The sequence below is a fragment of the Marmota monax genome, unplaced genomic scaffold (assembly GCF_021218885.2).
Source record: "Marmota monax isolate L192 unplaced genomic scaffold, Marmota_monax_Labrador192_F-V1.1 WCK01_AAM20220418_F8-fsc00021, whole genome shotgun sequence".
NCBI lineage: Eukaryota > Metazoa > Chordata > Mammalia > Rodentia > Sciuridae > Marmota > Marmota monax.
Window position 1 is genome coordinate 10,659,250 of NW_026695228.1, and position 12,427 is coordinate 10,671,676.

At 40.8% G+C, this 12,427-nt stretch overlaps 1 protein-coding gene and 1 long non-coding RNA gene across 5 annotated transcripts in view; both read left to right on the forward strand.

Moving 5' to 3' along the window:
* The first annotated feature begins 1,295 nt into the window (after positions 1-1,295).
* Positions 1,296-2,620, forward strand: LOC131423914 (uncharacterized). The gene is made up of 2 exons (XR_009226068.1): positions 1,296-1,367; positions 1,656-2,620. It is a non-coding gene; the product is annotated as an uncharacterized LOC131423914 (long non-coding RNA).
* Positions 2,621-9,389: 6,769 nt separating this feature from the next.
* Golga4 (golgin A4) overlaps positions 9,390-12,427 on the forward strand; it is a 94,575-nt gene continuing 91,537 nt past the window's right edge. For all 4 annotated transcript variants that reach the window (XM_046436621.2, XM_046436622.2, XM_046436624.2 and 1 more), the window contains exon 1: positions 9,390-9,734. In XM_046436621.2, coding sequence (XP_046292577.1) covers positions 9,663-9,734 — 72 coding nt within the window. In that variant the 5' untranslated portion in view covers positions 9,390-9,662. The remainder of the gene's footprint in view (positions 9,735-12,427) is intronic.

Genomic DNA, 12,427 nt, shown 5'->3' on the forward strand with positions numbered 1-12,427 from the left:
GGCTCCTGATTGTGCCCAGCCAGACTGCGGCATTCAGTTATGTTATATGCTGTTTCATGACCCCAAATGTATTCTCATTCTGCCCTTGTAGTTAACACTACCTTTCCCCATTCAACTCCTAGTAATTCACCCATGTGTTCTGTCTATAGTTTTCATCCTATAGTTTTCAGAATGTCATAGGAGTCGTCTGACTTTTTTCACTAAGCAAAACCTACTTGAGATCTGTCCAGTTTGTTGCATGTGTCAATAAGTCATTCTTTCTATTGCAGAATAGTATTCTGTGGTATGGATGCATTATGGTTTGTTTATCCATTCACTGGCTGAAAGAGATCTGTTTTTTTCTTTGGGCGGGTGGGGGGTACTAGGGATTAAACTCAAGGGCACTTGGCCACTGAGCCACATCCTCAGCCCTATTTTGTATTTTATTTAGAGACAGGGTCTCACTGAGATGCTTAGTGCCTTGCTCTTGCTGAGGCTGGCTTTGAACTCGAGATCTCCTGCTTCAGCCTCCTGAGCTGCTGGGATTACAGATGTGTACCACCGCCCAGCATGATTTTGAGAATTAGTGTCTTGCAGGGAATTTGTTCATTTTCCTACATGGTTAAATTTGTTGAACTCAACTTATTTCCTTATAATACCTTTAAGATCTGTGGTGACATGCCCTCTTCAATTGATATTGATACTTAGTGTTTCTCTTTCTCTCAACAAGCCTTACTAGGGGCTTATCAATGTTATTGTTTTTGAAAGCCAGATCTTAGCTTTGTTGTTTTTTTCTCTATTGTTTGTCCATTTTATATTCCATTGATTTTGCTCTTTATGAATTCACTCCTACTTTGGATTTAATTTGTACTTATTTTTCTAGCTTCTTAAAATAGAAGCTTATCCATTTTCATTTTCTTTTCTAATGTAAACATGCAATGTTTTAAGTTTCTTCTAAAGATTGCTTTAGCTGTACCTAACAAATTTTGATATGATCTATTTTCACTTTCATCCAGTCAAAACATTTCTTTCCTTTGTGCTTTGATCTTTTACTCAAGAATTATTTGGAATGGAGAGGTTTAATTTCCAGATATTTGGGGATTTGCTTTCTATCTTTTTTGTTACTAATTTCTTTTATTTTCTTTCTTTCTTTCTTTCTTTCTTTCTTTCTTTCCTTCCTTCCTTCACTGACAGTCTCACTGAATTGCTCAGTGCCTCACTTTTGCTGATGCTGGCTTTTTTTTTTTAATTTAATTTAATTTTTTGAGAGAGAGAGAGAGAGAGAGAATTTTTCAAAATGTTTATTTATTTTTTTTAGTTTTCGGCAGACACAACATCTTTGTTTGTATGTGGTGCTGAGGATCGAACCTGGGCTGCCCGCATGCCAGGTGAGCGCGCTACTGCTTGAGCCACATCCCCAGCCCTGATGCTGGCTTTGAACTTGAGATCCACCTGCCTCAGCTTCCAGAGCCACCTGGCTCTGAATATATTTTTTGCAGTACTACAAATCTAACTCAGGGCCTAACACATGCAAGGCAAGCTCTACCACTGAGCTACAGCTCCAATCCAAGATATAATTTAAATATGAAGAGAAAGGTAAAAGCAGAAAAAAGAATAGGGTTAGGGTTAGGGTTAGGGTTACAGACTCTGAGTTTTTTTTTTTTTTTTTTTTACAGATTTGTTGGAATTTGAGGAGGGGGAGATTGGGACAGGATGCAAGAACCTTGGGTAATGCAGATTCCTTCAGCTGAGGAGTGAGCCACCAGCATCGAGCACTACCAGTCACTGGGGCAATGAAAGCTTCAGTCCTAAAAACACATCAAAGTAACACACTGAGAGTCCACTAAATGAGATGAAACATGAATCCTAAGAACATTAATATGGTTGCATGAATATTAAGTAAAGTCAACTTTAAGATAAGGAGTAAGTAGGACAAATATAAAGAAGGACATTTCAAAATGATAGAAGTCAACTCATCAAGAAATCAGTGATCTCAAGTGCTTATTTACCCAATAACAGCTTCAACACATGAAAGAAAAAACTGATAGAACCAAAAGTAGAAGATTTAAAAGCTCCAAATATAGTCAGAGATTTTAACATAATCTCTTCCTGTACTTGAAAGAAGAAGTAGAAGAGAACTTCAGCAAGGGGCTGGGGTTACAGCTCATTGGATAAGTGTGGGAGACCAACCTTGCACATGAATGAATCAGACTCCCCGGCTGGGTGCTGAGGTGCTCAGTCACAGAAATGTGGCAGAGCTTTTCCCATCCTTCTTGGGTTCAAGGGTCTGTGTCTTGTGCATGGGTGTGTCTTGCTACAGCCCCATGGGTGAAGCTATGCTCACCTGTTTCTTTGTAATATAACCCCTTGCCCTGTTTAGGATAGAATCTTCCATGGAAGTGTCTTGTGTGTCCCCTTCTCTTACTGTGCCCTTGGGTGTGGCCTACCTACCCAGATGTCAGTCAACCTGCTGACAGTGGACATCGTGAAGCTAGACTCAGCCCCCTGAAACCTGACCCCTTGCCTCATTTGAAAAGCTTCTCCTTAATAAAAGGGGTCAGCACAGTGCTCTCTCTCTCTCTCTCTCTTCCTTCGGACCCTTAAGGTCAGAGGAGCCATCACAGCGACCCCAAAGAAAAGGTATTGGTGTCTCTTGTGTGGTTATTTTGCGCAGCCCAGTTAGCCCAGTTTTCCTGGAGTGACCCCTGAGCCTTTTAGTCGCGAACAGAAATCCAACAGTTAAGCATGTATGTGAAGACTTGGGTTTAATCTCCAGCATCCCCTTACCCCAAATCAGTAGGAATCTGGAGGATTTGGCATAGCCAATTATATTTATTCACTTTTTTGGAAAACATGCCCAACAACAGAATACACATTTTTTAATGAATTCACATAGAACATATACCATATGTTTGTTCATAATATATTTCAAAGGATTAATAGTATTCAGTATGTTCTCTGACCACAAAGGAATTGAATTAGAAATTAGTAACAAGCCAGGAGCAGTGGCACACACCTGTAATCCCAGCAGTTTGGGAGACTGAGGCAGGAGTATCATGAGTTCAAAGCCAGCATCAGCAATTTAGGGAGGCACTAAGTAACTCAGTGAGACCCTGTCTCTAAATAAAATACAAAATAGGGTGGGGATATGGCTCAATGGCCAAGTGCCCTTGAGTTCAATCCCTAGTACCCCAGCCAATATGTTGAAGTTGAACTGATTAATCAATTATATTTACATAATGAAGCCTCCATAGAAACCCAAAAAGACTGGCTTCAGGGAGCTACTGGATAGCTGAATGGATGTTCCTGGAGGGGGCTTCCCCAGAGAGGGCACTCTTTCCCATACACCTTGTCCTATGAATCTCTTCATCTGTATCTTTTATAATATACTGGTAAATATGAGTAAAGTATTTTCCTGAGTACTCTGTGCCACTCTAACAAATTCATTAAATCCTAGGAGGGGGTTATGGGAACACTGATATACAGCTAGCAGATCAGAAGCACAGGTAAGACAGACTGCGGCTTATGATTGGCATTGGAAGTGGGAAATAGTCTCAGGGGAATAAACTCTCAATGTGTGGGATCTGGCGTTAACTCCAGATAAAGAATTGAATTGAATTAAAGGACAATCAGCTAGTGTCTGGTGCAGACTCTGGAGAACTGACTGATGGCTGTCAGTGGAGAGAAAACAGAGATCACAGAAGCATTTTGTGTTGTGCAAGTTTAGGAGAAACTGAGTTTGTTTTTCCTGTGTCTTACAGACAAGGTTACATGAATTATATAAGATGAAGTGAAAGAACTATAACATATACACTTGTAACTGATTTTAATTTTAATTAGATAAACAGAAATTAAGACTAAAATATCAGTTGGAAAGTAAAATATTGTAAAAGTAAAATATTTATGAAGTAAAAATTATCAAAGTAAATATTATTTACATCATATATCATTATATAACATCAAAGTAAAATAACATCTTGTTATTGGCAAAATATGAAAATCTATACATAGCTGTGAAAAAGGTCATTTCCCACACTGTTGTAGAAATAGAAATTGATATACATTTTGGAGATTAATTTTGTGTTAATCATACATATTAGATGGCTCCTTTAATTATATTTCTAGAAACTTATTATTTTCTATAGAAACATACAATACAGTCATATACTTATGAAATTATCCACTTTAATATTTCTTTTAATAACAAAAAATTGAAAGAAGTTAGATGCACACTGATATATAAATGTTAAGTTGGAGTTCATCTGTGGTATAAAACTCTATGTAGCCATTAAAGAAACTAAAATACCTATACTGATTAGAAATGATACTCAGCATATTAATTGAGAAAAGCAGAATAAAACAATTAAAACTAAAATATTTTAATATATAGACAGATAATTAGATTCACATATCTATATTTTTTAAGGACAGGAAAAAATAAAATAAACTGAATTATTAACAGAGGTTACTTAGGGGGATATTATGTTTTTGTTTTTATTACAGTGAATATATATTACTTTAATAATAAAAAAGTTAAAAATAGCTGAGCAGGGTGGCACATGCCTGTCATCCAGGATACTTTGGAGGCTGAGGCAGGAGGATTCCAAGTTTGATGCCAGCCATGGCAATTTAGCAAGACTGTCTTTAAATGAAAAATAAAAAGGGACTGGGATGGGGCTGGGGTTGTAGCTCAGTGGCAGAGCGCTTGCCTCGCATGCATAAGGCCCTGCGTTTGATCCTCAGCACCACATTAAAAAATAAACAAAAATAAAGATATTGTGTCCATCTACAACTAATATATATATATATATATATATTTTTTTTTTTTAAAAAGTGACTGGGATGTAGTTCAGTGGTAGAGCACTTTACCTGGCATGCATAAGTCCCTGGGTTCGGTCCCCAGCAACACACACACACACACACACAAATAAAATAAATAAATAAAAATATGTAAGACTGAGGTTATTTAGGGGAGCAAGATTAACTCCACTATGTGTGTGTATGTGTGTGGGGTATGTTCCAGAATGTTCCCAAGAAATGTGAACAGCACTGGGCGTAAACAAGAGAACTGGAAAAAGAAGAAAGGTATGAAGGCATGGAAAATGATAATATACTTCTTTACTCATTAAAATTTTTTTGTATGTTTTTGTGGCACTGCGCATAGAGCCTAGGGCTTTGTGCATGCTAGGCAAGCACTCTACCACAGAGCTACATCTCCACCCCTGTAGTCATTTAGATTTTAACATCTATCATGGATGAGCTATGTGTGGGAAAAAATTCAAGGAGGTACACAAAAGCAGGATGTGAAAGGCAAGTTAATTTAATATATCTGGATCTTTGATGTGTGTAGAGTGGAAAAGGTGCAGTAAGAAGGAAAGCAGGGACTGGGTTGTGATTCCTGGGATTTGAACACTGTCCTGCGGACAAGGAGGCTACTGGGGTTTCAGCAGGACAGTAATGTCAGCTATTTAGAAGATGGTTTGGAAAGAAGCAAATCTGCAAACTGTGAGGCCATTTAAGTGGTGGAATATAATGAAGATTGAAACAGGTAGCAAGGTGAATACAAAAGAAGATGGTTTTGAGAAATATTCAGAGTAAAAGATAGAAGACTTGGTGATGTCCGGATATAGGTGATGAATGAGAGAGATGTCTTGATGGACTTTCACATTTTTTACTTCCATAACTAGGTAGATGGAGATGACACTAGCTCATGAAGAAAAGACAGATGGAAAAAACAAGCTTAGGAAGATAAGGAAACACAGAAAGAGCCGGTCTGATGGTGATGGTGGGTGCTGTAGTATGGATTATTTCAGTTATGGATATGTTGAATTTGACATGTCTACAGGCCATTAACAGAAGTTGTCAATAGGCATTTAAGACCAATAAATTCTGTCAAAATTTAATGTTGAGTGAGTTGCATAACAGGCATAGTTCTTACTGTCCCAGACCTAAGAACCTAGTGGAGGTGCTACAATCTGGAGTTCAGGGGAAAGGTCTAGGCTAGCACTTGCAGCATACAGAAAAAGTGTAGGTGAGTCAGAGAGAATGAAGTTCTTAGTAGTGTTGCCGAAAGTTTGGTCCTTGTCCTTGATGCCAATCCAATAACAAGGACCCAGTTTTCAGAAAAAAGAAAAAGAAGGTTTATTGCTTTGCTAGCAGAGGAGAAACACAGGGGGATCCTGTCCCAAAGGTGTGATTCTGCTCATCAGCAGGAAAAGATGATTCAAAGGCTACCTTCCATTTTTTTTTCTTTGGAGTTGTAATTGGCTTTTTTAAAAAAAATATACCTTTATTTATTTATTTTTATGTAGTACTGAGGATCAAACCCAGCAGCTTGTTCATGCTAGGTGCTCTACCCCTGAGAGACAACCCTAGCCAATGTAATTGGTTTCTTAATTTGGGAGGTTGTCATTTCTCAGATCTCTGGTACCATCCCCAAAGTCTAGAATACTTTGTTCTGATGATGGGTATGTACTCAAGGACAGATAATCTTCTTAGGATGGGGAAGAAAGCTAATCCTGTTTCCCCTGAGATTAGGGACGGAGAGATTAGGTAGGAGCAGAGAGAGGAAGAGAAAGAAACATGTCCATTTAAAAAATAAATTGCAGGGTTAGGGTGGTGCACACCTGTAATCCCAGTGGCTCAGGAGGTTGAGAAAGGAGGATCGCAAGTTCAAAGCCAGTCTCTGCAATGGCGAGGTGCTAAGCAACTCAGTGAGACCCTGTCTTTAAATAAAAATACAAAATAGGACTGGTGATGAGGCTCAGTGGTTGGATGCCCCTGAGTTTAATAAAGGTAATAATAATAATAATAATAATGTTGCAGGGCTGGGGATATAGCTCAGTTGGTACAGTGCTTGCCTCACATGCACAGACCTGAGTTTGATCCCCAGTACCACACACACACACACACACACAAAGTTGCAGTGGCAGAGCAGCAAGGGCTATATTCAAAGCATAAAGTGGACTGCTATTATATTAGAATTTATATAGGTATCATTATTATGAGCTGTATGCTTAAACACATCATTTATTTGAACTTCAGAACAGTTCTATAAAATATAAGATGTTCCAAATAAGGAAAATGAAATGCAGAGAGATGGGCATAGCAGTCACCATCTGCCCTTTTGGCTAAATTTTAAGAATTGGTTTGCTGCATGGGTTCACACTATCCAGTGTGCTACTTTCCTTCATTTTGCAACATTGTATACCATATGTATACATGCTTCACTCATAACCTTCTGGCTTTCCTTAAGCAATGCACTTTGTACACTGTATGTTGCCTAAGTACTAGCACACTATAAGTAAACAAAGCCATTACAGCAGAAAGTGGAGCTTTACCACCAGAACCTGGAACCATTGGCTTTATGGAGTCTTAGATATTAGTTTGAGATAAACCAAATACATTCCTGCTTAGATAAAGTTACTTATGTACCAATCTTTCTTTCTGACCCAAATGACGGGTCTTGCTGCCACTTAAGATCATAGGTCCATCACTACATCCCTGATAAACTGTACTCAGTAAATCCTGGATTTGTCTCTTTCTCTCTCTTTTTTAATTTCAGGGAACTTTGGGGCTGGTTCTCATACACTTGGGACAGGGTTGTTCTTGAATACTCCAGAAGATGATTTGTATCAAAATTTGTGGCACCCAGTATGGCTAAAGAATTAAAAATACCATAAATTTAATTAAGAACAGACAATGAGAGAATGTTACTTTGCTGAGATCTGCAAGGAGGCTTAATGTTTCAGCAAAACTGTGTTAAATGTGATAAAGAGTTTCAATCCAGTTGCCTCTTCCTTTTTTTTTTTTTTTTTTTTGTGTCCTAGCAAGGCTAGCTTTTTTCCCCATAATTAGTCCTCTTCTGATCTTGTATTTCTCTAAAGGACATTTCATTTTGATATCTCATTTTCTTATTCTTTTGTGCTTTATTATGGCCTGGGTTAGTAGGGTCTACACACAACACACATACAAATATATACATACCTACATGTAAATATAAGTTTGTCAACATTTGAACTGAGGTATAGCTCAGTTGGTAGAGTGTCTGCCTTGCATGCACAAGTCCCTGGGTTTAATTCCCAGCACCACACACACACACACACACACACACACACAAATCGACAACCTTCGATATATATTCTTGGCCTTGGCGTAGCCTGTAGCCTACCTGAGGCTCCCACCAATGTAACTGGTAAATATGTTGATTTCAGACTTTCTTTCATTCTATGACTAGAAAAGTTCACGTAATCTCTTCCACAGTGGAGCATTTCACTCAGGGTAACTTGAATCTGTGTTCTTGGGGCAATGGCAACTCAAATTTGGCTCAGAATATTTTATTCCTTTGAAAGCAAAGTTGTTATTTTATGCAGATACATAGTTGGCCAAAGTTCAGGGTTCTGGATGAATCAGGCACATAACATTAATATCTCTGGGGATAATTCCAAGTGTCAGGGGTAAATCTGGACTCTTTAGGAAACTTTTTCAATAAGCTGTGAATTTAATGTCCCCAGGGCCCTGGAATATAGGAAAAAAATGTTTTTGAATGAAAGTGTGAAATTATGATTTTGGTGAAGGTAAAAATAAAGGTAAGTGATGGAGGTATTACAAAATTGGCCTGAAGCATTTGGGTTTGTCAGCGATTTAAAGCACTTCCTAACTGGAGGAAGAGGTCAGGGAAGGGAAGATATCCCCTTTGGAGAGCAGTCAGGAACATTAGGCACTAAAAAATAGAAATATGGCCAGCGGGGTGGTGTAAGCCTGTAGTCTCAGGTAGTTGGGAGGCTAAGGCAGGCTAAGGAACACAACTAGATCCTGTCGTTCAAAAACAAACAACAAAAAATTACACACACACACAAACAAAAAGACTAGGGATACGAATCAGTGGTAAATTGCAAACTTGCCTGGCATACCATGAGGTCCTGGGTTTGATCCAGGATACTCGATACGCCCCCCCCCCCCACCAGCAAAACAACAACAATAACTAAAAAAAAAAAAGTTCCAAAATTCTAACGATAGATACTGATACACTAATCCTTCAGGGCCCACGTCAGATTCCCTGGAAGCTCTCACTCTTCGCCTTCTTCCCTGGGGTCTATCTCTCCTCTGCGCTCAGTTGAAACAGAGCTCTCCCCAGCCAACTCCACAGCGCCAAGGCCCAGCTGAGCATCAGCGTAGCGCTCAGATCAGCCCTCCCCGGGGCTCTGGACAGCCTGGCGAACCTTTACACGGACTGCCCAGGCCACCGCGAACCCTGCGTGTTTCTTCACGATCGGGTAAGGGCGCGACGGCGCGAGCGCGCATGTGCTGGCGCTGCCTCTGTGCTTGTCCTCTGTGGCGCTCCGTAGGGCTCCCTCCGTGAGCTCCACGTAGGCCGCGCAGGCGCCCTTAGAGCACCGTTCACCTGCTGCCGTTGTCGCTGCCGTTGTCGCCGCCGCCGCCGCCGCCCGGGCTGGATGGGGGGCCGAGACCAGCCAGTGGCACCTGGAAGGAAGAGACGCGGCGGCGGCGACGCCGACACCCGCTGGACAAGTGTCTCGCTTCGCCCGCGAGCTCAAGGAGAAGGCGGCGAGGCCCGGCCCCCACGGCCCCTGGTATAGAGAAGCTGCGTCGCCGCTGCGGCCGGGACTCCCTGGGCTCTTGCCCCTCAGGTCTCATTCACACTCAGGACCCCACGTTGCGCCATGTTCAAGAAACTGAAGCAAAAGATCAGCGAGGAGCAGCAGCAGCTCCAGCAGGCGCTGTCTCCTGTTCAGGTACAAAGGGCCCGACACCCCTTGATATCAGCCGGGTCTGAAAGGAGGAGGGAGTTCCTCCGTGACCTTTGACCTCTAACCCGAGGACTCTTACCAATTCCCTGCACCCAGAATGAGGTCTGTCCTGGAGGGCCGTCTAGGTTCTTCGGGACTCCTGACCCGGATTCCTCCAATTCCTATTCCAAAACTCTGTCCAGGGATGGGGTGGCCGAACCCATGTGACATTTCAAGAGTTTTCGCCTAACACCTGACTCTGACCTGAGGATGAAGGCGAAGGTGTCGGACCTTGCATGATTTCTGACACCTGTTGGGGGCTTCCCCCACATCCGAGACCCCAACCTAGGGTGAGGGCGGAGTGAGAAAACCCAGGTCCCCTGTGATCTCTGATCTCTGAGGACCTCTCTCCCATCCCGACCTGAGATTGAGTTTGGAAAGGCCAGGATCCCGCAGAACTCCTTTCGGTCATTTTAATCTCCTAAATGCAATCCCTGGTGCAGTGGTGAAGGCAGGGTGTTGAGCCATGCAGGCCAGGCGCACTTGCTGGAGCGGTGGGACCTGAAAGTGGTGGCGGTGTGGCCGCGGTCCAGCGCCCGAAGCTGTCACGAGTTAGTCACTTCACATAACTTGGTTGATCCGGGACTGGCGAAGGGGCAAACACTCTGAGTCCGGGGCGGGCCTGGTGCCTGTTCACAGTCCTGCTTGCCCTTGTGAATAGTGACTACGTTTATTTTTCAGGAATTCTGTTGCTTTAGGAAGTAAGTTTCTAGGGGAAAGGGGGCGTGTTAGTGTTAAAGAAAGAGTCTTATAACACATTCTCACGGAATGTGTTTTAAGTACTACCAGAGAGGATGAGGACATTTATTAAATTTCTTTCCAGTTTTTTGACTCTCAACAGATTGACACAAAATTCGTTCTCCATTTTATAGTTTCTGTTTTTGCCTGTGGTTCAGGAAAGGCTGAATTTTGACTAATTTGAAGTCATTTCTAACTTTTAAACATAGCATTTATCTTGTAACTATTACATTGAGATTTTTTTGTGAAACTATAAATTGAAATTTTGTTCTTGTTGGGGATGGTGGCAGATGCCTGTAATCCAGAGGACTTAGACAAGTTCAAGGCCAGCCTCAGCAACTTAGACCATTTCTCAAAAAAAAAAAAAAGGATTGGGTTTATTCTCTGAGTTTAAACCCAGTACCCTCCGCTCCACAAATTGTTCTCTTTAAATTTAAAGCTTGTGTAGTCTAAAGCAATTTAAAAAAATTTTTAAAAATAATTTTAGTTGTAGATGGACACAATACCTTTATTTGTCAGTTTATTTTTGTGTGGTGTTGTGGATGAAACCCAGTGCCTGACGCATGCTAGGCAAGCAAGTGCTCTACCAGTGAGCCTCAACCCCAGCCCTGTAAGCAGTTCTTGAGAGAACATCAGAATATGACATTGAGGACTTATTTTCCCAAGAAAATAGAGATTAAAATTTAAGTATTAAGGATTGTGCTTTTGCATATATTGTAATCTTTTTAAAAATATTTTTATTTTTATATGGTGCTGAGGATTGAACTTGGTGCCTCACGATTGGTAGGTGAGCACTCTACCTCTGAGCCACAACCCCAGCCCCTATTGTATTCTTTTTTAATTTTACAAAAATATTATTTAAGAAACAAAGAGAAACCTTAAAAGTGGATAGAGATGAGGAATGTAGGTAAGTGGGCAGTGAGTGTAAGGCACTTATATTTGGATAGAGGGCATATTAGATATTAAATGGATTAAAAACAGATACTACACTTGACCTTAGTCAAAAGGTCAAGAAACCTAAGTGAATAAAATATCACTGACCCAGGATTCAATTTCTAGAAATTTAAGAAAATTTAGGATGTATAAAGACTTAACCACATGTATTTTCATTTGAGAGAGAGTGAGAAAGAACGCTCGCACATAGTACTGAAGATTGAATCTAGGACCTTGGGCATGCGAGGCAAGCTCTGCTAATGAACTGTATCCCCAGCCCTTTTTAAAAGTTTTGAGACAAGAGTCTCACTAAGTTGCCCCAGCTTGTCTTGAATTTACAATGTTTCTGCCTCAGTTTTCTGAGCATCTGGGGTTAGGTGCACCTGTCACTGTGCCTAGTTTTTCTTTTTTTGTTTTGTTTTTTTGTGGTGCTGGGGATTGAACCCAGGGCCTTGTGCATTTGAAGCCAGCACTCTACCAATTGAGCTATATCTCCAGCCTGGTTTAAGGTTTTTAAGAGGTTAAAAACTAGCTGAAAATAAAGGGCAGTAGAGAAATGATTAAACAAATAGTTATCATGCAGTTGGTTATTGCGCAGCCTTTAAAATGGTGAACATTGCTAGGCATGGTGGTGCACGCCTATAATCCCAGTGACTTGTGAGGCTGAGGCAGGAAGATCTCAGGTGTGAGGTCAGCCTTGGCAATTTAGTGAGACCTTCAGCAATTTATGAAGAAAACAAAAAGGGCGGGAGATGTGGCTAAATGGTAAAGTACCCCTGGGTTCAGTCCCCAGTACCCCAAAAATAAAAACAAAAAAATTTATTTGGTCTTCTCCACATAACAGGTATTTTGTTTAGTATTTTGCACAGATTATTTAATTTCACATAAACCTTTGTGAGGTTCACAGATGTTTAATGTTACATAGTTGGTGTCAGAACTACAAGAAATTAAAGACAGGTTAAAAGCAG